At 43.1% G+C, this 27,948-nt stretch overlaps 3 protein-coding genes across 4 annotated transcripts in view; 1 reads left to right on the forward strand and 2 right to left on the reverse strand.

Annotated features, from left to right (window-relative positions):
* Positions 1-10,142, reverse strand: part of LOC141772720 (metabotropic glutamate receptor 7-like) — a 110,893-nt gene extending 100,751 nt beyond the window's left edge. Inside the window, exons 1-2 of the mRNA XM_074644059.1 lie at positions 10,051-10,142; positions 6,946-7,049 (exon numbers count right to left, since the gene is read on the reverse strand). The gene's annotated coding sequence lies outside the window, so the exon portion shown is untranslated. The remainder of the gene's footprint in view (positions 1-6,945; positions 7,050-10,050) is intronic.
* On the forward strand, positions 548-5,676 carry LOC141772080 (amphoterin-induced protein 3). The gene is made up of 2 exons (XM_074642740.1): positions 548-1,043; positions 1,644-5,676. The coding sequence occupies exon 2, from the start codon at positions 1,693-1,695 to the stop codon at positions 3,076-3,078; it is 1,386 nt and encodes a 461-aa protein (XP_074498841.1). The 5' UTR covers positions 548-1,043; positions 1,644-1,692; the 3' UTR covers positions 3,079-5,676.
* Positions 10,143-12,508: 2,366 nt separating the features above from the next.
* tasorb (transcription activation suppressor b) lies at positions 12,509-26,680 on the reverse strand. 2 transcript variants are annotated; one of them, XM_074644061.1, is made up of 23 exons: positions 26,227-26,680; positions 24,798-24,943; positions 24,078-24,170; positions 23,913-23,985; positions 23,402-23,493; positions 23,172-23,306; positions 22,941-23,065; positions 22,809-22,840; positions 22,321-22,426; positions 21,989-22,092; positions 21,634-21,743; positions 21,074-21,146; positions 20,882-20,956; positions 19,839-20,684; positions 19,064-19,374; positions 18,854-18,956; positions 17,893-18,767; positions 16,864-16,986; positions 16,491-16,650; positions 16,293-16,401; positions 16,006-16,184; positions 14,534-14,668; positions 12,509-14,274 (listed from the first exon to the last, which is right to left on the reverse strand). In XM_074644061.1, exons 1-23 carry the CDS (start codon positions 26,534-26,536, stop codon positions 13,037-13,039), a joined length of 5,553 nt encoding a protein of 1,850 aa, XP_074500162.1. In that variant the 5' UTR covers positions 26,537-26,680; the 3' UTR covers positions 12,509-13,036. The 2 variants fall into 2 exon arrangements, with proteins under 2 accessions (XP_074500162.1, XP_074500161.1); XM_074644060.1 differs by having other exon boundaries at positions 12,509-14,277.
* Between the last annotated feature and the right edge of the window lie 1,268 nt (positions 26,681-27,948).

A 27,948-nucleotide genomic window follows, 5' to 3' on the forward strand; every position in this document is an offset into this window, starting at 1 on the left:
TGTGCTGGGTAGCGGACAAGCAACACCCATCCGCTCAAAAAACACTAAAATAGAAACGACAAGGAGCCACACAGGTAAGAAGAGACCTTCACAGTCAGGAAGACTTTCAACACAGGAGCTGACGAGAGAGATGAGGAGGGATGGACAGGATTTGCCGGATTCCAGACCTCACAAAAACAGGTGTATTTACAACGATAAGTAAAACCACATCCAGACGGAGTGGCACACACATAAAAAAAGAATAATAAGAAGAAGAAGAAGAAAATACAGTAGCTACATTTCAGTCCTCTGGGATTATTGGTGAAAGGTTACCGGATAACGCATGTAATATTCATGAGGAAAGCTCACTACTAATCTGTTATTAAGCGAAACAATAAAAGTTTAATGGAATAGAATATTAATAGAATATTGTGAGAAAACTGATATTGGAAAAAAGACAGAGAGAAGGAAGGGCAGCCACCAGCATCATTACTTAATGATGAGAGAGGGAGACACAAGGCTGGTCTTTAAATGACACAGAAGAGGAGGAGGAGGGGATTGTGGGAGATTAAGTGAGCTCTGTGCTGTTTGTTATACACTGCAAAGCACTGCAGGATGTTTGTTGAGCGGCGCGCTCATTTAGGATGAGGAGAAAGCCAGTAGGGGGACCTTAAACTTGGCTGAAGAGAAAGGCGAAAGCATTGTTCCTCGAGCGCCTCGGAAAGAGGATCTGAGTAGAAGATAAGGATTAGACAGCGATGTTATGGGTATTCGTTGATGGGATGCAACTTTGAAGAAGAAAAAAAGCGCAGGAAAGTTGGAGTCTCGTGTTGTCGCTAAGCAGTGTGGTTTGAAGTGGGGGTTTTTTTTGGAGGGGAGAATGGGATTAAGTAAGTGAGCCAAATTGCTCACTCGTCTGGGAGTGGTGTGAACTTTTCCCCTTTCTGCCTTCAAATTCATACAGACTTACAAGTCAGTAGTGGAAAATTTGTTTGAAAATTGATCTCTGATAATGTTCAACTTCAAGTCGTCTGACAATAACTGAGAAGAAACATCTTTTTAAGGTGAAGTATTTCCCTCTGTGCTCTCGTAATGTCTTTTAAAGTTTTCTACTTAGTTGGCAATGATTTGGAGCTGCAACGATTAGTCGATCGACAGGAAATTAACCATTCGGAGTTATTTTTAAAGAGAAAAAAAATGCCAAAATTCTCTGTCTCAGCGTCTCACATGTGAATAGTTTCTTTTTTGCCATCTATAATAGTGAACTGAATATCTTTAGGTTCTTGACTGTCAGATAATACAAGACACTGGGATAATTTAAGAAGCATTTTTCACTATTTTCATTTTGTAGACAGATAATGCAGCACTACAATGATTACTGCACCAAAACAATGAAGTGTATTATTTCTGTATATATAGAAACATCTCTGGTCTGAGTCTGTGGTGAGTATTTGTGATTCAAAAGCTGGAAAGAAAATTTCTGGGGCAAATGGAACATTTGAACCATTTTTCATCTTCTGTCATAGATAGTGGGGGTTCCTGCATGGCGTTAACCTTCCAGTCATATTGTTTGTCTGCTGAGCAGCTCAAAGCAGCAGGTGGGTTGAAAAAGAATAGCTTTCTAATATGTCGCGCTGTTTCTCATTTGATTCTTATCTGACCAGGGAGAGCCGGAAGGAATTAGAAACCTTGACGGATCCGACTTCCAGAGACATGACCTCCTCTGGACTGTATCCAGGCCCTCTGCTGGTGTTGCTCTGTCTCCTCCACGGCTCTGAGGAGATCTGTCCCTCCGTGTGCCTCTGTGTATCTGACACAGTGAGCTGTAGCTCCAGCGGTCTGACCAAGATCCCTATGTCCCTGCCCTCCTCCGCCGTCACCCTCGACCTCAGCCACAACCATCTGTCCTGGCTGGGTCCGGGCAGTTTCAGGAGGATGCTCCGATTGGAAAACCTCCGGATGGCCCACAACCAGCTCGGCTCCCTGGGCCACGGAGTGTTTCGCAACGCCTCCGGACTCAGGCACCTCGACCTGTCCTCCAACAAGTTGAATGTGGTGGAGCAGCACTACTTCCAGGGGCTGTGGAGGCTGGAGGAGCTCCTTCTCTTCAACAATAAGATCACGCAGGTGGAGGCCAGCACGCTGAGCGGCCTGAGCAGCTTGAAGAAGGCCTACTTCAGCATCAACCAGATCACGCACTTCCCGTTTTTCTCCATCCAGGACCACAGCCACCCTTTCCTGACCATGCTGGACCTCTCGTCCAACCGTATGAGTCGTCTGCCGTGGGAGGACGTGAAAGCTTTGCCCCGGCTGGTACAACGGGGGCTGTACCTCCACAACAACTCTCTAATCTGCGACTGCTCCATGTACAGCATGTTCTGGCACTGGGATCTGCGGGGTTATGACACACTGAAGGACTTTAGGGAGGAGCACACTTGCACCATCTACGGGAACCCACGAGGGTCCATCCGGTTCCTGCGGCAGACCCGCTTCTTCCACAACTGCACCGTGGAGAGAGCCGTCTCGCTGCCGGTGACTGTGCTCCTCTCGGACGTGATGGTTTTCGAGGGAGAAAGAGTGCGTTTAGACTGCCAAACGTCCCTGAGTAGCACAAACCTCTCATTTACATGGCTCTCCCCCAGCAAGGGGTACATCGCCCAGACTAGCATAAATGACACACTAATTAGCCTGTTTCCTAATGGTACCTTGGAGATCCACGCAACCAAGGTCAATGACTCAGGTTTGTACGTGTGCACAGCTGTGGATATTAAACAGGCACTGAACGCGACCCGGGAGGTGAATGTGACGGTGGCGCTGCCTGCGGCGGTGTCATTCAACACCGGCTACACAACGTTGCTGGGCTGCGTGGTGACCATGATCTGCATCCTCATATACCTCTACATGACTCCTTGTCGCTGCAGCTGCTGTAAACAGCCCAGACTTCCAGCCATCCCAATTGCGACCTACGACCCCAGCACTCTTACTTCTGTTTTCTCCCCCTCCACAAGAGACCAGAACAGAATCCAAACTAACAAGCACGTAGCATTCATGGAGCCGATGCTGAGTGAAGAAGGAACAGAGTGGGCACCTGAAAGTTGATGGCGAACAAGGTTTTTTTTTTCTTTTACTTTTTTTGAGGTGGAAACTAAAAGACCTCTGGACAAAGCAAAACTCCTTACTCAGGAATTAGTGGTTAGCTGCAATGAAAAGTGAGTGGTGACGCTGCAAAGGGGGGGAAAAAAAGAACATCATGTCTCTTTCCTGACTGCCAGCTGCAGTTAAAAAGCCTATTGAACAAAAAAAAAAAGCAATATCTCCTGTTCCACTGCTACTCTTCTCTGTCATTTGAGCCCAGCAGTCGAAATGAAAGTTTCAGCTTTGGTTTATTACCCTCAGTGTACTGACATTGCTAAATCACAGTAGAGCCATTATCAGCCCTAAAAATCAGCTAATAACTTCTCTGTGTACTCAGGTACGGCACTAGGGTGGGGGAATATTTCTCCCGGGATCAGAGAGTGAATCTGCCTCACTTTTTCACAGAAAGTGTTTAGCGAGGATTAAAAGCCCCGGAAAAACGCTGCAAGTTCGTGACTGTGACGGACTGCAGGGAGGAAGTTCAGCCTGTGTATCTTGGTTGAGTTGAAGAGCTCCATAATTAGTGTGGTAGACATAGGCACTGAAGCTGAAGATAACTTATAATATACAGCCCATATTTCTTATAGCTTAAACACAAAGCACCTAAAACTCCTGAAAGTCCCGAAAACTTCTGTTTCCCTGTGTTGCTAATAAAGGATTTGTTCCCTTCAGATCAGTTGCCTGCTCTGCTGATATAGTTTTGGTTTTGAAGGCAATTTTTAGCGAATCTACTACTATCAAGAGGAATTAAGATACAGCAAGAAAAGCAATAAATATGTCAGTGCAGAAGCCATAGCTTTCAGCAAACATTTAAAAACCTTATCTAGCAGAAAACAGAGGTGCATCCTGCAGTGATCCATCATTCATAGCCTATACTGTTCATAATACCTCATATAAACCTGTTGCATTAATCCGCCAGCCAAAAACAATGACTCTCTATCTGTGCCCTGCTTATCTGGCAAATAGCGAAGTACAGAAATCAGGAGTGTCAACAAACCCAAAACAAACAGCAATTGGACCGCTCTTCAAAAGACAGCATCTCTTTGATCGAACGCAGCAGAGCGCTGTGAACGCCGCGGAACAAACACAACCACAAAATTTGCACTGAAGTGACAAATACTTCAAGCAGCTCTGACGCAAAAAAAAACCCCGAAGGGCGCATTAGTTTGTATAGCTTTCTTTTTTTTTTTTAATTCAGTGTAACATGCTTCAAAATGACAGAACTACACACTGCAACGCCAGAGATGAAAGATGCTGAGGAAGGACTTGCCATGAAAGAACATAAGTGTGTGGGATGAGAACATTAAGTCGATGACATGAAAGACCAGAGAGAGCATATGGGAGGGTGGTCGGGGGATGAGGAGATATTTAAAACCTGATGAGACAAACATTTCCCTCACAAGAAACAAATCAATTTCTTTATATCCGTGCATCCACAATGTTTGGAGATTGTAGTTTAATCTCAATGCAAACACTGGCTGGGACTATGGATTGCATCGAGATTGAATAGGATTAGATGTAATCCTTCATATAATGTCAAAGAGAAGTTGTCAGTAACCACGCATCTCACAAAAGGAGAGCATGTCGTTAGAGGAGGGGCCTTTGATTATTTCTAAATCCTTAATTAAAACTTGACTCCTTTCAAGCCCCAGAGGACTAATATAGTTGCACAACTTGAATGTAAATTCGCAGACAAAAACGGTGGAAATCTAAAATCAAATGGGTAGCCGTGCATGCAACTGGGACAGACTAGCTGAGCTTCATCACTTTTAACCTCTCGGGGATTAAACAAAAATCCGTTAGACTAGGAGAGCACTGTATTGTGATGCACCACTCTGTTTAATCACACCGACTGGTTATATTTAGCAAAGTTTTCACAGTAGTAGGCAAAACATTCAAACTGCTGAACAAAGATTATGTAACACGGCGCTATGTGTGTGTGTGTGATGTAACGTCTAGTATCAGAGACGTGACCCGTTGTTTTTCAGAGGCGGTGTATTAGAGACATTACATGGTGTGATGACTTGGGGTTAGGTTTTAGGAGATTACCTCCAGGATAAAAACCAGGTGCTTTGTCAATTTCAGTGTTTTTAAATCCCTCTAATCTGGTTCCGCTCTCTGACACAGCTGGGTTGGGATTTATTGTCTCTGATATGATTAGCAGACGGGTTAAAACATCGAGGACACGATGTGAGCGTTTCTATTCAAGGGCTTTCTATTTCATAGGTGACCCTGGTTATGTAACCGCGTTGCTGATTTAGGGAATCAAGCTCAGTGTAGGCAGCATGTCAGAGTTAGAATGAGAGAAGTTAGTATCCTGATGCCATTTGGTATCCAGCGTTTTATTTTAACCTTGTGACAGCAAGTACTTCACAGATAATGAGAGGCCTCGACAGTGCATTTTGAAAAAAACAAAAAAAGCATAAATTACTATATTTTGCTCTAGCAAGCTGTTAAACATTTGAAACATGAGGAGAAGGTAAACAGACATTTAGTTTGCTGAAATGTTCTGAAATCGTTCTAACATTTACACATTATTGGATAGGGTTGGAAATCACCAGAGGCCCCACGATATGATATTGATAAGATATATTGCGTTATATTGTGATTTATTACCTTTTTTCAACTGCAAATTATGCCGTTTGTCAACAACTATTTTATCTAATAAAATACCGTTTTCACTCTCAGTTTTCATTCACAGATCTTGAGGTCAGAGGTCAAGGGACTCCTTTAAAAATGGCCATGCCAGTTTTTCCACACCAAAATGTTGCGCAAGTTTGGAGCATTATTTATCCTTCTTTGCGACAAGCTAGTATGACATAGTTGGACAAGGTTTTTCCAGTTTCATATGATGCCAGTATCTTCACTTTAGCTTTAAAACTGAGCACACTACAAATTTAAAATCGCAAGTTGCATTAATGCGTTACAGAAATTAGTGGCTTTAAAACAAATTTGCGTTATTATACGTTATGTAACGTTATTATCGTGTTAACTTTGACAGCCTTAAAAATAAATGATCGATACTTGACATCCGTGTATCTATACAATATTGCCATATACTGTAAAATATCACACTACTATGCTGTATCGAGTTTTCCCCCACCCTTATTATTGGATAGTCCTAATAATTTCACTTTAAAATAACATCAGAGTTTCCAGGCTGCACAGAAAGGTGAAAGTCTGCATCGCTCAGTCTACCTGCAAAATGATCCTGGAGCGCTCTAACAAATTACCCAGATGTACAGGGACGACCCGTTGATGCTTTAAAAGATGCCCCTCTCCAAAAGCAAAACACTCCACCAGGCTTCAATTAAAGCATGCACTTCCCCTTTCCAGATTAATTGTTTTCCCCTCGTTCGGCTGGGCTCCAAGGGATTTGAAATCATCTTATTCAAAAATGTAATTACTGTGAAAGGGGCGTTTTACTCTGAATAGCACAAGTTGAATTGCTTCCACTCGTGGAGGGCTGCCTTGACTGTCAACGGGGGCTATTACTGAACTGTCAAAACAGTCATCAGGCAGGAGTGGAGGCATCCAGCTGTGGCAGATACATATAGCCCTACATCTTTCAGACGCTGTCACACCCACATTCACAGCCTCGGTGGAGGCCTGATGCCACCAAACCCACTAAAACCCTTATTTCATTCTAATTGGACACTTTACTTGGAATATGTGCAGGAGAAACACACAAACAGCACTCGTTCCAGAGCAGTCCACCAACCGGCTTTGCTATACTGTAGATCTTTTTTTAGAAGGTAAGCTGGTTGCTTCCCAAAAAAAGACTAAAATAAATGGACTGCTGCACACCAGACAACGGGCTGTTTATCTTACCTCTGCAACGAATATGAACTCAGGACATTTTCTGGGTTTCCAAAGTGGGAGGAGGTAGCTGGATGTCCGACACGTCAAACAGGATTCTGGTCTCAGCCCGATCACTGTGGGGCAAATGAATACCTCATTAATCAAATGTATTGGGAACAAACAAAAAGCACATGCAGAGATACACCCTTTCTTATCTAAGCCATGCATGTTGGAGGCAGTATTGTGGTTCAGTCTCTCCCTGGGGCCGCTATGCGCTTCAGTGAGTAGAATTTAGCTGGATATTATAAGATTTGACAAGCACAATGACTCAAAGTATTTTATATTGTTGCTCCTGACCACTTTTCTACAACATCGTCTTTTTATTCTTCCTCTGTGTTCAGCTTGTGTCACTTCTTCAACCAGCTTTATTGTATCATGTGGTAATGTTGCTTCCCTTTGTTATTATCTGTCACACTTGTCCACTAAAAGACAACAATGAACTCTGATGAAATATGGCTTAATTATTTCCGTTAAAAAAGACCTGTGCCGTCAGAGACAGTATAGGCACCCTATCTGCAATGTCTTATAGTGTCAGTGATACTCAATAACGTAGCCTAATTTATTGTGCTGTTTTGTTCTTGCCAGGTAATGTCGGTTGGTCCAGCACTTTGGTCCAGACTGAAATATCTTGATAACTAGAGGATGGGCTGCCATGACATTTTGACCAGACATCAATGGTCCCCAAAGGATAAAAACTTGTTACTTTGGTGATCCTCTAGCACAGCCCGTAGTTTGACATTTATGGCTTTTATTAAAATATTTTGCCAACTATTGGATGGACTGGAGGCTACACGGTTGTGCAGTGGTTAGCACTGTCGCAGCAAGAGGGTTGCAGGTTCAAACCCGGCTTGTGGCCCTTCTGTGTGGAGTTTGCATGTTCTCCCCATGTCGTCGTGGGTTTCCTCCGGGTTCTCCGGCTTCCTCCCACAGTCCAAAGACATGCAGGTTAGGTTAATTGTTAAATCTAAATTGCCCGTAGGTGTGAATGATTGTCTGTCTCTATGTGTCAGCCCTGTGATAGTCTGGCGACCTGTCCAGGGTGAACCCCGCCTTCGCCCCAATGTCAGCTGGGATCGGCTCCAGCCCCCACTGCGACCCTGAATAGGATAAGCGGTTACAAATAATGGATGGACGGATTGGCACAAAATTTGGTAAAGATGTTCATCGTTCCCAAGCGTTGAATTCTTATGGCTTTGTTGATCCCCTGACTTTTCCTCTAGCACCACTATGACGCCCACATTTGTAGTTTTCAGTGAATTTCTCAACAACTGCTGGGAGGTTTGCCAGGAAATTTGGGAAACATTCATGAATTGTTAGAACTGTGGTGATCCCTTTACCTTTCCTCTAGCGCCACCATCAGGTCAAAATTGCAATGTGTCCAACACTATGGTTTCCACCAAATATCTTCATCTAATCTAATATCATTCCCATCAGTCTGGGTTGTACCTTGTGTTAAGTGATAATTTGAAAATGTTACTGTGCTAAAAACACTTAACTATGATGTAAACATTTACACCTGCTAACATCATTCAGCATGTCAAAGCACTGCCGTGTCTAAATACAGCCTCATAGAGTCGCTAGCATGGCTGTAGAGTCTTATTATGGTATCACTATGTTACTCATATTTCTAATATTCACATAGATATAGGTGGCTATAGCAATATTTATGCTACAATATGTTACCTCTCCCTTTTTAAATCCCATTCAGAGGCAATGTTGCCTGCAAACTAAAAAAAAAAAAAAAAAAAAAACCCGGGATACGGGAGGATTTCCACAATTTGAGGTGTTGAGGCATGTAACAAGAGAAGTGATACTCGGTTACACTCGTGCAAGAGCAGAGCAACATTTCATTCATGCCTAAAGCCCCACATCCTGCAAAGGCACAGAGAAACTCCACAGCTCACTGATCTCATTTGAACTGGAACTGTGCACAAAGCAAACATGTTCTTCGTGACCTGTTTAATACTTGCCCTGTATGAACTAATGCAATGATATCAGCTTCTATTTAAAAACTGGAATCAAATGGCTGTATATGTGAAAGAGGTTGCTAGTAGTCAGTGGTGGAATAAGTAGTCAAATCCTTCATTCAAGTGAAGGTACCAATGTGACAATCAGGGTCTGAAATTTAGTTGTTTTTTTTCTGTGGTAGGTGAATGTACATTTCTACCAGCCATTACATTTATTTGTCTGCCATTTCTGAAATGTATGCAGCGCGCTTTAGAGTTGAAAACACTGAATCAGTGCCAGACAGTATAAATATGGAATATATCATGTAACTTTAATCCCTAACTGTTTTTAATTTCGGAACTGATTTTAAAAATAATATTTCTAATTACATCTGCCATGGTTACCAGAGCCAACATGTACCCTGTATTTGGCAGGTGGCAGGTGCTAATTTCATTCCCTGTTAAAAAGTAAGTAGAAGTACATAAGTATTATCAGCAAAATGCACTTTAAAGTACTGGATCTGCAGAAATAGGGGTTGTCATGTGATGATTAATGGGGGTAGTTATAAAGAAAAAAAGTGATGTTACCCAAGTTTATATGAACTTTTTGGACTTCTCCATAAGCTTTCTTTGCAGTTTATGTGACTTATTGGATACCTCTTTGTGCCTTAAGCAGCTATTTACATGAAACCATGTTAGAAGTTTAGAGAGGTATTGTCTCTTTGGTGGAAGTGCCAACAACTCATACACATGTGAAACATGATAAGGGGACAAAAGACAAAAACAAGACAATTGTAGCATATTTTATAAACTCATCATGTTGTTTAATGTAAAAATCTTAATCTGCAATGTAACTAGTTATCTGTAAAATGCATGCAGTGGAGTAAAAATATGATATGCCTCTGAAATGTAATGTTAGTATAAGTACAAGAAAGATAGCACACTCAAGTGCCTCAATAACGGATTTAAGTATAGTACTCAAATCTGCAGTAGGCTATGCTACCTGCCCAGCACCTGATGGCAAACACACAAAGTTGGTGAGTATTTAGCTGCTAAAGAGACAGATGTGTCCCTCAGGAGTTGATGGAGAGCAGAACAGGGCTAAATGAAGAGTAGATATTGGACTTACATTCATCAGGTGGACAGAAACGCGATTCCGAAATGGCATCAACAGGTGATAGTGTTGCGTTCACGGCCTGTTTCCGCTGTCCGCCACTTGGCAAAAACTATCACTGACTACACGTTTATTTAAAGCAGGGGTCAGCAACCTTTACTATCAACAGAGACATTTTAGGAAAAAAAAAATCTGTCTGGAGCCGCAAAACATTTGAGCATTGTGATGAAGGTAACACAGTTTGTAGTCCAAGTATATAGTATATCAGTCTAATGCAGTGAGGGCCAAAGTGCAAATGTACTATGGAGTATTAGGGCCACATTGAGGGAAAAACTGAGAAATCTGAGATTTCCAGAATAAAGTCATAATATTATGAGAAAAAAAGTCATAACTTTACGAGAAAAAAAGAAAATTACACGTAAAATTACTACTTATACTACTACTACTATACTACTACTGTAATATTATGACTTTATTCTCATAATATTACGACGTTTTTTCTCGTAAACTTGACTTTATTTTCATAATATTACGACTTTTTTTCTCTTAAACCTATGACTTTATTCTTGTAATATTATGACTTTATTCTTGTAATATTATGACTTTATTCTTGTAATATTATGACTTTATTCTCGAAATCTAGGATTTATTTTTTTCCCTCAATGTGGCCCTAATACTCCGTCGTACCATAAACCTACAACAAGGATAAATAAAAATGAAAAAGTAAACAAAAAACAGTTATTCATTTCCATTTTTAAAACTCCACAGGGAGCCACTGGAGAGGGGCTGACAGCCACATGTGGCTCTGGAGCTGCAGGTTGCAGACCTCTGATTTAAAGGAACAATTGTATATTCCTGCCATTTAATAGAAAGGTAATGCTACATATTCCTTGATTACATTTTTACAAAATATAAAAACACATCGATATTTAGGGAATTTATTTTTTACATTAATTATAAACTGCAATTTTGTCAGAATCTCTATGTTGTATATTTAATTTATTATTTTTCATTGTATTATATGTAATTCCCTTTAAAAAAAATCCGTCAGTTATGTGCAGTTATTGAATCAATGATCAGTGTGCTTTCCCCTCCATCATTAACCCCTCTGCAGTGTATTTGTGGTAAGTATTCCAGGTGTAAATGTAACGTAAAAAAACAACAGTGTTTGTGTGATGTGTCTTAGCTGCAATTGGTTTAATGGGGGGGAGAAAATGCTCTCACAGTTTCCAGAGTTACCATGGCACATCTATTGCACCACTGGAATGAATGGGGCTCTGGAGATAAAGTGTTAACCTATTTTCCACATTAAGAGGAAATGTCGCCACCTGGTGTTTAATTCCACCAGATACTCCACTGAGTTAATGACACAGTACAATAAACCCTCACAGAGAGGACCCTGCTAATGGTCCTTTCAGTGGTGGTGGTGGTGGAGTTGAGGGGCCAATGGCACTCAGCATGGAGTCTCAGAAGGCTTTTAAGTGCTGCATTTCCTCCAAACTACTCTCCACACACCCTTACCCTGCTGTAGGAAATAGATTGCTACTGCAGTGCCCTGTGCCTTCTGTCATGGTCAGAAAATGATGTTTTCCATAGTATTAAAAGGCTTTTTAATACATCAGTTTTATGAGCACCAACACACGCTTTCTCATAGATATCTGACCCGTTGATTCATAGTAGAATATTTTAATTTCATAATTTTACTTTTTTTATTACACTTTATTTTAGTCTACTGCTATTTAGGGCTGTAAGAAAATATCGATATACAGGTACATGAGTATCACAATATTTTGTGCGATACTGTATCGATTCTCCAAAATACTGTATACATGTTTTATTAACTTCTTAAAAATCACAACCGCTATTCTGTCTTTTGGATATTCCGTTTTAAAGCTAGAGTGAAGTTACCGGCATCATATAAAATTAGAAAACCTAAGTAACCTAAGAAACTATTGGTACCAACCATGTCATACTAGTTTGTCGCGAATGAGAATAAATAACGCTCCAAACTTGCACTAATTTTTGGCGAGGAAAAACTGGCATGGTGATTTTGACCTCTGACCTCAAGATGTGTGAATGAAAATGGGTTCTATGGGTACCCAAGAGTCTCCCCTTTACAGACATGCCCACTTTATGATAATCACATGCAGTTTGGAGAAAAAACATGTAGTTTTTTGCATGCAGTATACATTTGTTGTTTTTGCCTATTCTAAAATGGTGTATTTCTGGTGTTTAGTTTTTGTAAAATTAAATTTAAAATAAAAAAAAACTCAATGTCACCTTTCTTACAGTATCACAATATGTTGAGTCATTACCCCAGTATCATGATATGTATCGTATCGCCAGATTCTTGCCAATACACAGCCCTATTATAGCTTTTAGAGGTTAAATTATCCACCTTCATAATGCACATAAATATTGTAGGTAGCTGAATAAAGTATGGAGCGTTTGAGTGAAAGGACAGTAAGACAGCTGTGATTTATATTTTTAATAGTTTGCTTGACACTGTCATCAAACTGGTCACACAAACAAGATTTGAAATGTTTCATTTTAATAGAATTTAGGACAACCAAATATGTAAAAGAAAAAAAGAAAACCAACAGCAAAAGTGAAATTGAATTCACTAGTTTTTTTTTTTTCCTTAAAAAAATATCAGCCTTTCACCCTTGTTCACAAACCGTTTCAAAAACCTGGACAAACAGAAATAACATGATAAATTCCGAGAAGCTGGAAGGCCGTTATCATTTGGTGGCAAATATAAATATAGTGGTTTGAACAGGGTCTCAAATAGCTCACATGGAAAGAGTGTACATACAGTTTACACGACAGTAGGACACTCGGCACTGCCTGTATCAATTTTTATTAATGTAGAAAAAACCAGGATCCTTATTTACTGATTCAAATCATTTGTGTTTATGACAAGGAAATATTTACATTCAGCCAGCTCTAATAGTCTCTGGAGTATGGTGTTTGTGTCGCCCCTTTCCGTCATGTTGATTGTCTATTCAGGAGCATAATTGTGAGTGTATGTGTAGTCCGAGTAGTAATCCTGTGCCCCACCCCTGCCTGCTGCTGGGTAACCCCAAGAGCAGGGTCCACCTCCATTCCCGTCCCCCCGATCGTGTCCTCGTCCTGGCCGAGGCCAAAGTCCTCCTGGTGGAGCTCCTCTCCCTCGATAGCTCCCTAAAGAACCAAGACCCATACCACCCCGCATAGGCCCATGATCCATCTGTCCAGGGATGCCACCTATACTACCATAGCCCACACCACACATTGGATGTGGAGGCAGCTTAGGTCTGACTATTGAGCCCCCCCTGGTGGCCACTGTGGGAATACCCACAGGAGCTCCAAGGTTGTTAGCGCAATTCACCGGAGTCCTGCCCCCCTGACTACCAGGGGTGCTGCCTCCGAGGGATTCCCCACTGAGGTCCACTGGGCCAGATGTGACCACACACTGGCTGCTAACAGTCTGACAAGTGCTGGTCCCCGCTGTCCCCCATAGACCTTCTCCAGGTCCACTCAGTGTCCTGTCATGTTGTGTGAGGGTCCCGCAAGCATTTTGAGGAATGCCAGCCATGTAACCTGGCTGGACTGAGTCATTATGGTCTGTGTAAGGGAGGGAGGTGGTGAGCGGAGAGTTCCCAGCAGCCCCGGCGTCCGAGCCGTACGTGTGGCCGAGCATCATGAGGTGAGGCGGAGGGGGAGGTTTGACCGCCATGGGGAGGGAAGCCAGGTTGGCGAGAGGTCCTGCTGAGGCCATGACGGGTGCGGTTGGGATTGTGGCAGAGGCGGTGGCTGGGAGTGCGGGGCGGTATTCCTGTTCCTGGGTGCCGCTGCAGGGTGAGGCGGGATAGGCCGGGGAGGCGGCGTAGCTAGAGGAGCCGGTGTAGGATGACCACGAGGCTGAAGGGCACAGGAAGCTCTGGTGGGGATTCACAGGAAAACCTCCCGGTGACATGCCGCCAATGTCTGAAGTGCCTATTCCCATCTGATTGGTGGCTTTGAACTGAGAGATGGCCGTTTTGAGAGCACTGTAGTCAGAGAGCGTCGGGGTTCTATCGGGGGTGGCCTGCTGCTCCGGAAGCGGAGGACGAAACTCCTCCATCTCCGGTGGGGGCGGCTGTGGAGGCTTCCTCTTCTCAACTGCCTGGTTCTGCTCCGAGGCATCCGACATGGAGTTTGGCTCACCGTCGTCAGAGTCTAATGACATGTCCTCCTCTTCCACACACTCATCATTCACTACTGGGAGAGCAGGAGAGGGAGAGAGGGAGAGAGAAATGGAAAAGTGGAAAGGAAGATAGCATCAAACAAATGTGTTACAGATGCATTAGCAGCACCAAATGCGTTTTAAAAACTCTGCTGGGTAGTACAGACATATTTAACCGGAGAGATAACTGTACAGAACAAAAAGGCAATTTAGCAAAGCAATTACACTACAGCAACATGATGTGAAATCCCGAGTGTTTTGGTGTTTGGTCCTGCTGTTGACGCTACCCACCTGTAGAGGGCGGTGTTGGAAGCTCATTGTGATTGATGGAGCCAATCAGACTGTGGAAACCGCTCATAACGTCATCAATGCTGCCTATCACTATCCCATTCCTGGAGTACTGAAGGAACATCTCAAATGGCCTCTCTGGAAAACACATGCAGAATTCAGTGAGCATTTTAAATGAGTCAAAGACAGTGGACAAAACTAAATACATTTATATCATTCTAACAATGTATATGATTTAAAGCAGTAGTTCCAAACCTTTCTCCTTTAGGGACCCCTTTCTATCACTGAGTAAACTGACGACCCCTGAGTAACATATTTTAAGGATATTTCATATTATATATTCAATGCATAACAATAACAATACAGAACAACAGATAAACGCAATAACTGTTGTTATACAAGCAATTTGGTTGAATTTTGAGCAGATTATTTCCTGAGAATATTACATCAGAGATGAGTTTTCCTGTTATTTTTAGGGACTTTTAATACAATTCTCTGTATTGTGTATTTTAAAAATTTTTTTTTAACAATCATCCATACTATACGTTCTACTATATAGGCTTCTTTTTGGACAAATTCAGTGTTTCCTTCTCCATTATTAATTTTTTGGTTGTTTTAACTGCGTATTTTTCTAATGCAGGACGAAGCTGTTGAGCAGAGAGGGAAGGCTCTGTGAATATAGCTTGTGTTCAGGTCTTCACCATGACCTTATCCTCTTTATATCTTAAATGATAATCCAAACTTTAAAAATAACAATTTCATTTAGTTTTCTTCACAGAAATGAGCTAACGGACAGTTTGGGGCCGTTGGTGAGTGTCTGTCCGCCTAATTTTTGCAGTCTGCCCGTTGGAGGTTTTTCAGCTGATTCGGCATGTTGAATCGGTGGCGGGGCCAGTTGGTGAGATAAATCACTCCGATTGCTGTTCAGCTTAAACGAATCAGTGCACGAGGAGAGAAACGGAAGTGAGGAAAGCCAACTAGTGAGTGAGATTGGTGTGAATATGGTCGGCTAACGCCGCTTTGTTACATGTACGTATCATAACAGTTTGTATATTTGCAGTCCTCTGTCTTCCGGTTTCGTCTTTTTTGAATGACGAATACAGACTACGGCGACCTGCTTGTATGGAGAGTTATTTCCTCTCACGCAGTCGCAGAACGTACACAGCAACTGGCTATTGGCTGTAGTCTTTGCGATGTGTGTGTGTGTGCGGCCTTGGTCGCCGCTAGTTCTCTTATGTCGGGTTGGTGTGCAGCTTTACACCCCTTAAAATCAAGAAGGCCTCACGACCCTCTGTGAAGCTTTGGCGACATCTAGTGGGGGTCGCAACCCCTAGGTTGGGAACCAGTGATTTAGAAGATATGAAGGAAGATAAATCTTACGCCAACACCAGCACCTTGACACCAAGTTTTAGTTTTATGCTTGTTTCAGAAGACTGGTGAAAAGATGTAGGTTAAGTTGATGAGAATGAAGTTACCTGTGAGGAAGATAAGGTGCCGCTGCTGTGTGTGCTGAGCTTGGAGCTTGATCAGACATTCCAGGTCTGGAGCCTGACGTGCCTGGGTGTCACACTCGTGATAAGGGAGGAACTCCACAAGGTGCTTCTTCTGATAGGCTGTGAGAAGATTCAGCAGCCCCATGGCATTGGCATTTAACCTTTAGGAGAAAGTAGATCCATACAGTGTCGAGATATTTAGTCACAGCTCAAGTCTGGCTAAAGCTGCTAAAGATCATTTTTGGTAAGCTCTCCCCTCAGATACTGACCTCCCCAGTTCTTTAAGCTTCTTCTGGGACTTGCAGTGCACCTTCCACTGCCAGGGGTGCTCAGGGGTGCTCTGCTCCTCCAGGAACTTCAGCAGCCCCTGCAAACGATCTGGACAAAACAACACAATCTCTTGAAGTATCGTCCAACTGACATTTCCATGAACTCGCGCAGCTCCCACAAAGAGAAGTCAAACTTACCCTGTGTGATAAGGTCGGGGTTGAGGACAAACTCATCAGAGACCATGAAGCCTCCGGACACAAACAGCTCGTTATAAGTGTGGTTCTTGACGTCGTCCAGAGTGTCCACTCCAGCGAAGCTCACTGAAGGCAACTTCTTCAAAGACACCAGAGCCGGGATCTGCAGGGTGAAAAGATGAGCTTTTTTACAAAAGGACAATTGAATACAATCTGCATACCACCCCGTCAATTCAAATAATTAAACTCAGCAGCCAGATAAAAAAAAAACATTACTCTGCAGCAGATGTATAAATTCAATTAGGATGCTATTATTTCTGTTTGATCAGTGTCTGGCGCCATGAGACCCTGACCGAGATGAAGAGGGTGACCGTACCTTGTGCACGTGCGCAGCGATGTCCTCGTTCTGAATGATGATGAGGAGCTTATCTAAACTGCCGCTGTTTTCCAGAAACGTCTGCGGGCTGCACTCGCTGTTGCCGAGACTTTTCAAGTACCCCTTTGTGACAGACAGGAGGGGACACGTAACTGTTAGAGACAGGCAGATGAATATGTCCTTCTCCCTTACACTTACAAATACTGACTGACTGACAGATGCAGAAAGAGCCGAGCAGCACCGAGACATGGAACACATAGTGACAAAGAGGAGCGAGTGTAGCCTTTCACATCACCGCTGTCGATCTATCTGGACTATCTGAAGTTTCACTTGAGTATGCCCGGTGCTATTTACTACTGCTCTGTGGCTCCAATAAACAAAAGTGATCGAAATTAAGTCTACAGATGAGGAATAGGAAAGGAAATGGATGTGCAACTACGTAAAATCCAAATAACAACTAGAGCTGCAGCGATTAATAGAGTAATTGAACAGTCAAAATTCTCTGATACCAGTTTCTTAAATGTGAATATTTTCTGGTTTCTTTACTCCTGTATATCTTTGAGTTGTGGACAAAACATGCCATTCGAGGATGTCATCTTGAGCTTTTTATAGACCAAACAACTAATTGATTAATTGAGAAAATAATCAACAGATTAATCGATAATGAAAATAATCGTTAGTTGCAGGATAACACCTTGAAATAGTCCTGAAACAATTTGATTAAATGATTCACAGAAAATTATTAAACAGGACATTTTGATAATCCAGTTGAAGTTGACGCACTTTATCAAATAAAATCCTCAGTTCCCGCGTTTGTTTTTAGATGTACACTGAAAGTATTTGGGTTTTGAGTGTATAAAACGAGCAAGTTGAAGACATTGGAGGATTATGGTAACGTGAGGGTTATTTTTCTCTATTTTCTGACATTTTATTGACCACAAGATTAATTGTACAAACCTACCCACAGATTAATGACTTAAAATAGTTACTGCTGTACTTTCAGAACCACATTGAGACCTCGTGTCGTACCTTGATCTCCTTGCAGACGGTGCTCTCCTCCCCCTCGTCCCCGGAGTAGATGTAGAATTTGACTGTATTCTTGGTGACGTCCTTAAAGATCTCAACCAGGCTGCTGAAAACCTCGGGCTTCAGCTGACCGATGAGGCTGCCAGCCAGCAGGCCGGACCCACTCCTAGAAGCGGGGCCTTGGTTTTTGGACCTGCGCTCTGGAGAGTCTGGTGTGACTTGAGAGGGAGAATAGATCTCTCCCCCCAGCTCTGCTGACGAGCCCTCTGTTTTAGACCTCGTGGATTTGACGGTGCCCATTTTACCACTCTGAGAGGAGGTGGTGCTCTTCGACAGGGAGGGGTCTGCTTTAGTTTTGGAAGTCTGTGCGGGGGTCGGGGGTGGTGTTGTAAGATTAGATGTTGTCACTGGGGGAGGTGGAGAAGTGACCTTGGTGGGAGCAGGTGGGGCTGGGATCAACTTGTCCATCTTCTCACACAGTGCTTTGACATGCCCCTGAATGGGGACGGGGGAGACGTAGGGCACGACGAAGTCCGAGAAGCAGCTGTTGGGCAGCCAGCAGTGGCGTGGGAGCAACCGCGGGGATAGCTGCGAAGAATAGCAGATGTGATGAGCCTGCATGATGTTTTTAATGTCAGAGGTGAGACTGCGAATTTCCTGGTTGAGTATGGTGTCCAGGCTGATGGAGGGCCTGAAGGGAACTTCCTCTACGACCGCTAACGTGGGTGGTGCAGCCGCCTTTTTTACTTCCGCGGCTGCGGGCGTCTTCGGCTCTGGGTAGCTGTCCGCCACCGTCAGAGCCTCCGGCGCCGGCGCCAGCTCAGGCTCAGGCTCGGGTTCGGGCTCTGGTTCTGGCTCAGGAAAAGGCTGTGCTTTGTCTGGAAGAAAGAAGACAGGAAACGTGTCACAGTGATGCCTTGTGAACCGGATAGAAATGTGCTCACAAGGGACTGCTTTGAGGTACCTTCATTGGCGGGGTTAACCCAGGTTGGGTTGTCTGAGGTGTGAGCTTGCTCTGCTGGGGAGCCTGCGCTGAATGGACTACCAGGGCTACAGTCCATGTCCTCCTAAACAGAGAAAACACCAGTAGTTATTTTCAGATCTACAAACACGTTTAACTCAAGATAAAATAATCATAACATAACAACCTTAGAATCAGCGGTTCATATCTCACCTCTGTGTAGTTTGTTTGAGATGCGGGCTCGGTTTGTTTCTTAAGATCCGGTTCAGGGAAGGCCGGTTCCCCGCTTCCTGAACCCGTCGACGGTTCACCGTGGTTCGACTGTGCAGACATCGAACCCTGAGCCACGGCTTTGGTGAGCGTAGACAGGAGGATCTTGAGAAGGCGCTGGGTCTCGTTGACTGCTGAGGCGTTGGTGTTGCCGTGAGCCCTCAGGTCCGTGTCATAGATGCCCATGCTTTCCATCACTGCTGTCAGATTGTCGCTCTGTCCACCCTCTTCTCCGATCTCATCTGCTTGGGCTCCTAAGCAGGATAAACACAATTAATCAGAGGCATTTGCCAAATTTTGGTATTATAAGTCTACATGAATATCCTCTAATAACTGAGGCTTTTTGTGAAGAAGGATATGCATCATTGCAAATTTGCCAACTTTGAAAAGACTGACTGAAACTACCTTGATTGCAGAGAGCACACAAGAATATGAACAGCTATCTGGATTAGCAACAAAAATACATGCATCTGAAATCATTAGATTTAAAAACGTAAACAATCATAAAGGTAATTTCATTTGTAAGCCACTAACCTGGCTGCTTAATATAGTGCCAATTGGCAGCAATGTTTCTTTTTCATTTGCAATGCAATTACTGAGAACTAATCAGACTGTGTTGTTTAACTAATATAATATTCATTATTATTTCAGAGGCAGGTAGATGGAAATTATTGTAAAAAAAACTCAAATTAAATTACACAATTTAAACCCTCCTCACCTCTACTGGGTTCCCCGTTGCTAAGCGGATCCGTGCGTTGGTGTTTGTTCATGCCCCCACTCTCGTCTCCCTCAAACTTCCTCTTCAGACTGTTGGCGTCCCAAGCCCCGTCCTCTCCCCTTTCCTTCCCAGGATCCTTCACTAGTGCTTTCTTATGAAGTTGGATCAGCTTAAGCAACTGTTTCATCTTGTCTTTATCGTACTCGTTCTGGGAAAGCCGCAGCCTCTGAGGGGGCTGCGACTGGGCCTCGACGTGGGTCTTGTGCTGCGACTCGGCGCCGTTAGAATGGGCCACTCCTTGCCTCCGCCTGCTGCTGTCTGAGGGCGGCTTCTCCTGTGCTGGCCTCTCTGGAGGTGGCCTCTCCTTGGGCAGCCTCTCTGCGGGTCTCTCTGCCCTGTCCGAGCCCCTGTCCGAGCCGCCCCAGTCAGACACGGGGCTGTATTCGACTGGGGCCGGAGCAGGTGTGGGTATGGGTACGGGGTTCCGTATTCTTTCAATGATGTCCTTCGTCTTGCTCAGAGGTAAAATATAGTTGGCGGGGTTGTGGACGTAAGAATGCAGAACAGCGTCCATGTTACATTTAGGTCTGTGCACTAGGAGCGGGTTGGTCCTCTCGTCCACGTTATATTTGTAGTCGGGCAGAATGAACGGCCGCACCGTGCCTGAATCCATGCGATTTAGGTAATCGGTGGCCTGGCGCTCCACCCCTAAGCTCAGGTCCTTGCCTGGGTTGGGGCGCAACTTGAACATCGCGTAGTGCAGAGCAGGGACGATGGGGTCCATGGAAGACAGGATAGCAGGCTGGGGCTCCGTGGTCAGCGGCTCTGGCTCGAACAGTCTGGATGCTACGACGGAGGACACACATATTAGAGTCTTATATATAACATGGAAGCCTCTCAACTCTGTTTTTGATGTGCTTTATTAAAAAGGAGGAGCATTCAGTAGGTAGATGTGAGAAAGATCTCCCTCTGTGTTTGCTGATAAAACATTACAGTTGGGAGCTTCATGCAAAATTGGATGGATAAGAGTGAACAATACTTACAATACTTGACAACCATCCTCGACTCCTGAAAGATGAATAATGCTTGCAGGTTCTTCTCAACGCGCCCCCTCCGCTCTAGAAAACAAACAGAAACCTTTTTTTAAAAGCTGAACCCTCACCGAAGGCAACAAGTAGGTGTTCAACTGACACAAACAGAGAAATTGTGAGAGGAGAGTAAAAGCTTTTTGGCACCTTTGGACTCAACCATCTGCGCTGAGGAGAGCAGGAAGAGAAAGCCCCGGTCAAACAGGGACTTCACCAGCACCTGAATAAGGAGAGTAGGCACTGCAGTCAGAAGCACCAGGGTTTCTCATTATCAAATAATGTGAGCGATCATAATACCAGTCTGCTGCTGGACAGGTTTGTGTGTACACCAACACTATCAATTTATTGTACATTTATGATTACCAAATTTTTTCTTTTTTTAAAAAGCTGCATGACAGTTTGACAGATGTTTTCCCTACACCATTGTCTTGTTAAATAGGAAAAGGAGCTGTTTCAAATGATTATGCTAATATGCTTTATTTCTTCATTCTTGTCCTTCTTTGTGTGCTTTTCTCAGATTTTGAAGTACGAAGGATCCAAAGAAAAAAGCTTTTCGTTTGAACTGGACAGCCTGAATCTCTGAATTTAATTCGGCACCAAGTTGATTTTGTTGACAAACTGCGATTCAGTGAACTGATTCTGTACCTTTTTTGGATATTTTCAAGCATGAAAGAACATGGTAGGTTAACAGCCACAGGCTGACTCACCATCCTGTCCCTCTCCAGTTTGTGGACCAGCGATGCCAAGCTGCCGCTGGTTGGTTTGCCTTTCCCATCAGCCACCTCAAACAGGCTGCAGGACATCCCACTTTTCATCACTGCGGACAAAGGAAAGCAAGTCGGAATACAAAGCAGACCCATAACTAATAAAACACACTAATCTATGTAGTAGTTATTTTTCTGTGTGCTCAGTTTTATCTGAAATAATGCAAACACTTTGTTTAAAATCATATCAATGGATTAAGTACCTGTTTCTATAATACACTATGCAGCGTATGCATTTAGAACAGCTATATAAATTGAATTGAAGTATGAGGTATACACATGTGAGGTCTGGACTGACCTTCCCGTGACGCGCTGTACGTATCCCAAGAAAAGAGCACAGAGGGAATCTTTCGCTTCACCTGGTCCAGCTGCATGCCTCTACTCATCTCCAGCTTCTCAGGCCTTCAGGGAAGCACAGAGATTTATTAAAGAGCAAATTCCAGAAAATAACTATTGTTGGTATATTGCACAAAGGAATTCTAACTTCCTTCCTCGAATTGAAGTTCAGCACATAAAAGTGTTTTTGTGGCAAAATGTGTCTTTAATGATTAACAGTGTAAATTCTAGTAGCACCCTGGAGGTTTTTCGAGAGATTCACAGAATTATATGAGAGCCTAAAGGTTTACTCACAGTTTGAAAGGGAGGTAGGGGCGCGAGGAGGATCGTAAACAGATTGGGAATAACTCCTTGCCCTTGTTCACTAGCGGACCACTCCACACAGTGTAGTGGCTCTTCCCTGCAACGGCATCAACAGCACAGGTCAAAGGTCAGACAAGATACAAAGAGAGAGCAGGGCTCATAACTTTTCATGAATGCTGGTTTGTCACTGAGAAGGCACATTGATTTTTGCACCGGTTGTTAACTCTAATTTGGATCATTTTGAGGGTGCAGCACATAAAACGAACTCTTCTGTAACTGACTGGCAGAGTTCATGCCAACCAAAGTTAGATCTTGGGTAGTTAGTTAAAGCAGCTGCAGACTGGCAGTAGTGTTTTCCACTCCTGGTGTGAAATGGCCTTTACACACATCCCAGTTCACACAGATATGACACTAATTCAACACAGAGGCTTATTTGTTTCATTAAATATTCATTAACTACATAATAAAAAATATTTTACCTCGACTTCCTTCAGAGGAAATAGTGTTAAACCTGTTAAGCAGAGAGAAAAAGATACTGTTAACACACACAGAACACTGTGCCAACAGCCTGAAGATATACTTGTTTCCCCACTGCCTGCAGGAATATGTACCTGTGTGAAGTCATAGGAGTCGCTGCGGCCTCCTTGCCTTTGTACTTAAAGGAAACCACAGCGTAGGGGCACACGTGCCTGGGCCGCGCCTTGATCTCATCAAACGCAAACTCGAAAAAATATTGCTAGGAGACAACAAGAAAGATACATTAACATGTGGAACTTACATTACTGTAATAATACAATACATACTGTTCAATAAGTGAAAGGAAAAAAAGAGCCCATGTTTACCTGTGTGAGCTCAAAAGCCCTGTAAGACAGCAAAGACGTAACCCTGTTGCCACTTTTGGACAAGTGACAGTCGAACTTGGGAGTAGGTTCCATAGCGTTCTTAGGCATGTTCTCATTGATGTGCTTTATTCGGCCCTGAGAGACAAAACATGCTGGCGTGAGCTTAAGGTCCCACAAGAATAAGAAGTCTGTCAACATCGAGAAAATGAAAATAGAACCGGTAGCCATACCCTCATAACTTTAAAAACGATCATGTCTCCAGACGAGCCCACTTCAAAAGGGTTGATTTGTAACAGATCAGAATATTTGGAGACATAAACACCTACAATGACCAAAAAGAGGAAAAGCAACAGAATTATACTCCATCAAAAATGTATTTGAGTATCATATTTACACTCTACAAAGCAAACCAGAAGAATCGGGTCAACTACTTGTTGATATTTTGAGAAAAAGACAAAACGTGTTGTGTGAACCAGCATTTAAGTGCTATATTGTTGCATATATCAGAGCCATTCCCAGCTGTTGATATGGTTGATATGGCACTTAACAGCTATCTACAGTTGGAAGTTTATCAGGTCAAAATGCTTATCAAACCCTCGCATGCAAATCAATCAGTTTCTAAATGAAATCCATCAAAAGAGGAAACTTATCAGGCTGGCAACCCTCAAAACAATATCATGAGATCAGCTACAAGAATACAGTCTCCTTTCAAGGAGACATGCCAGACACTAACTAACTTACCCACTGATGGATTTCCTAGTGTTGTAATCCTGGAGTGTGCAACCGACAGACCCTTCTCACAGATCCACTGGAGCTGAACACACAAGATAACATACAAAGCTCAGAATCATGTAAGTAAAAAATGCTTTATATCATGCTTTATAACTCGTCCATCATCAATAATACCTTAGATTTGTCTGGAAAAAGGAAGCAGTACGACTCAGTCAGTTCTTGTTCCGTCCGAGACTCTTGCTTCATCTCTCTCCGTTTCTCGATGAACTGAAGCACAAAAAAAGGGAGCAGACAGCAAATGAAATGCAGCCGTCTGAACATGCATGTGCTTACGTACACGGCTCTGGTAGAATGTGTAACTTGGGAGATCACATTTTATTACAGCCTGCCCCTCAGCAGGTGCTCTGCCCTGCCACGTGAGAAGGCGGCACACTGACGATAACCGTGATATTTAAAAATGGAATACTGATATCATGTTAATAACACACACTTGATAATATTGTGTAAATAATCCAGCGCCTCTTAAATCAACAGTAATGGTTACAGACTCTCTCTCCACCTGCCTACAATCAAACTTGCCAAAAAATATGTACAATAAACAAAGTTAAAGCTGAATAGATAATGCTATGATGTGACTGAAAGCATTATTTAATTTCTATTTCGCGATAATATCGTTATTGTGAATCCTTTTTGCCACGATGATTGTGTAGTGAAAATCCTAGCCGCATGACTTACAAGAGCATTTTTGGAATCACAGCAATGCTGTGACGACTGTTTATGATTTTTCTATATTTGGTTTCACCTACAAAAAGGTTCCATCAATAAAAAGAGAGCAACTGAAATCATGCTCCTGTTGACATTGTTCGGCTCTGGCGCAGGAAGACCGTGACCAACCTCCTTCTCCAGCAGCTCATTGTGAATGAGCCTGGCTTTGCAGTAGGAGAAGGTTCCTCGCGATGACGAGTCGAGGTAAAACGAGGAGACAATCTTCACAAGGTCCTCGAACTCCCGGCTGTCGGGGGGCAGAAACTGGTACAAGCCTGCACACAGAGAGGTGAATCAGTGGATTAGCATCTGCGGCATCGACCTGTGTGCATGAGCAGAGGAGGATCAGTACAAAAAAAGTAGCAGAGCATACCAAAACTTTTAAACCACAGGAGACAGCAACAAGCAAGAGTCACATGCTCCCACATATAAGACATTAGGTGCAGGAGGAAGTGATGTGCTTGCCAGACAAGAACTCTGTGTGTGTGTGTTTAGTACAGCTCAGTGAGGATGCAATGAGCCAGAAGCATCCTCACAGCTCATCACAACAAGTTTACTGAAGTGTCCTTTAAACAAAAGAGTTGAACATTGATCAACAACAGTAACTACTGTAGGTATCCCTTACAGCAACAAACTCTACCAAGCTTTGCATCTGTCTGTGCTTACATAAGGTTTAATATGTCAATCCAAACACATGCAAATAAGGGAAACCACCACACTATCTGACTACTGGATGGAGCATCATAAGCTGAGGGGTAACAAGTAGTAAAACATCTCTCGTGAGGCAAAAAGGATGCAGACTGGAGACAGGACAATGGAGTACACACACTCACACACAGCCAAGTCTGTCTCACAGTTGTCCAATGTGTGCATTACATATGCAACCAGAAAAAGTGAAGTCCAGCTTTGCATATACAAATAACTGATGTAGGACACAGCCAGGTTTGTGACAGCCACTTTGCTACTTCCTTTTGGAGACATGATGGTGCCAGGTGTTGTTGTATTGTACTCTGAGGAGTATTGGAGGTGAGGTGTAGAAGGGATGCTCTGATATATAGCAGCAGGGGGTGATGGGCAGCCTTACTTTAGATTCATCAGTCCTGTTATTGTGGGAACATTTTTAAATAGATGGGGTGGGGTGGATAAATGCATGCCCTTCACTGAGGTCACCCACATGTTTGTCAGGTGATGCCTGCAACACATGCATGACACCAGCAGCATTACTCCTCCATCAGACTATATATGGTCCATGAAAAAGGTGACAAACAAAGGTGCTTGCTTTCAAAAACAAGCAGTCCTCAAAAATGTTGCGTTCAGGGGCGCCTTCACTGGATCGTACGTTCTGGTTACTGGGATAGCAACGCTATGTCTGCTTAAACAAGTACATTTAACAACACTAAGCTTCACTTGTATGATCATATAAAGCTTAAAATGTAAGTGGATATATAGTTAAACCAGGGAGAACAGCTGGGTTAGGTAGGTAGCTAGCAAAAGGCTAGCAACATGCAGCATTATGAAAGACAGGCTCTGTTGAAAAATAGCAGCGATATGGCACCACCTTTTATCTTCCTCGGGATTTGGAAATTTCTCCGTGGCAGCTCGTCGCTCTGTGGTCGGTGTCCCGGTAAGGACGAGCTGCTGAAGCTCCGGGTGTCTGCCTGCGAGCTCCTCCGCCGCTCTCGGGCTTCTTGTTCGGGCATTACACCGTCTCCACATCCAGGCTGATCGCCATTTTGGTTGGCCGAGGAGGAGGTGGCGGTCGGGTTCTTCTTCGGGGGTTCGCCTCCACCTCCCTCCGGCTGCAGATCGTCCGTCTCGGTGCATTCAGAGTCCCTGAGTCTGCCCGCCGCGGTGGGGTTCAGGGCCATCGTTCAGAGGGAGCACCGTGTTTCTGGTTATTAACCGGTGGCGATGTAGCTCTTAACGATTACAGCGCCGCTTCTCACTCACACACACACACACACACTCTCCTCCTCACCCTGCCTCCGCCATTGTGAAAATGACGTACACGTTCTTCTCCAACCACTGCAAAACGCTGCCGTCACTATGTTTACATACGAGGACATCCGCGCCACCCTGCGGCGGGTGCAGGTACCGCGAGAGTTGATGATGGAGTGATGGATGGATGAGTGAGTGAACATGGTGATGTGAAATCCTGACTATAATAACTAATAACTACATTTTTAATATGTTATTTTTGCTTAATGGATTGTGTAATTGTCTGAAATATATTAATTATTTATTTTTAAAAATATTCTTATGAGAGCTTCAAGTTCTTTTAACATGATCATATATATTTCTATTCTGGGGGTATCGTTTCTATGCAGAGGGTAGTTTAGTTTATTTATTGACTACACTGAGGGCGTTTTATATTTTAATAATTTATGTATTTATTGTGTTGAGTTGAATGTGCTACTTATTTTGTACTGTAATTACCTTGTGCCTTTTCTACCTTTTTTCTTTTCTTAAAGCTGACTCAGTGTAAACTGCTCCGAATTCCAATGTACGTAGGTGCAAATGGCAAATAAAACTCTTGAATCTTAAATCTTGAATCACTATTTTCCCACGTGCCTATACCCTCTCGCGTGGATTAATGCACAGGTTGGCCTATAGGCTGCAGCCTATAGGGCCCCCATGTTTGCAAGGGCTCCCCAGATTGGCCAGATTATTTTTAATTATTTAAAGGTCCCATATTGTAAAAAGTGAGATTTTCATGTATTTTATATTATAAAGCAGGTTTAAGTGATATATAAATACTGTTAAACTATGAAAACGCTCAATATACGGAGAAATAAACACAACCCGTATTCAGAAATTGTGCGTTTGAAACAAGCCGTCAGGATTTCTGTCCACTTGTGATGTCACAAATATACAATATTTAGACCATTACACGGTTTTAAACGTAAACATTGTAAATGTGTCCCAGTTTATTTCCTTTTGCAGTGTATGTGAATAACATCAGCTGACAGGAAGTAAACATGGACCCAAACTGTTGCCTAGCAACGCAATTCCGTTGAAATGCATTTAAACGGAGCATTTCAGACAGAGGGTAAATACAGGTATATTCAGGCAGACAGTATGAGGAAAATAAAGTTTTTTGTTTTTTTTAACATTACAGCATGTAAACATGTTCTAGTAGAAACACAAAATACAAGTATGAACCTGAAAATGAGCATAATATGGGACCTTTAAATGTACTTCAGAAAAAATGGGCCCCTATTAGCCCATAAGAAACATTAAAAAATTAGACAGCTGATTGGGTAGATGTTGGCTGACCTTA

The sequence above is a fragment of the Sebastes fasciatus genome, chromosome 8 (genome assembly GCF_043250625.1).
Source record: "Sebastes fasciatus isolate fSebFas1 chromosome 8, fSebFas1.pri, whole genome shotgun sequence".
In the NCBI taxonomy this organism is placed as follows: Eukaryota; Metazoa; Chordata; class Actinopteri; order Perciformes; family Sebastidae; genus Sebastes; species Sebastes fasciatus.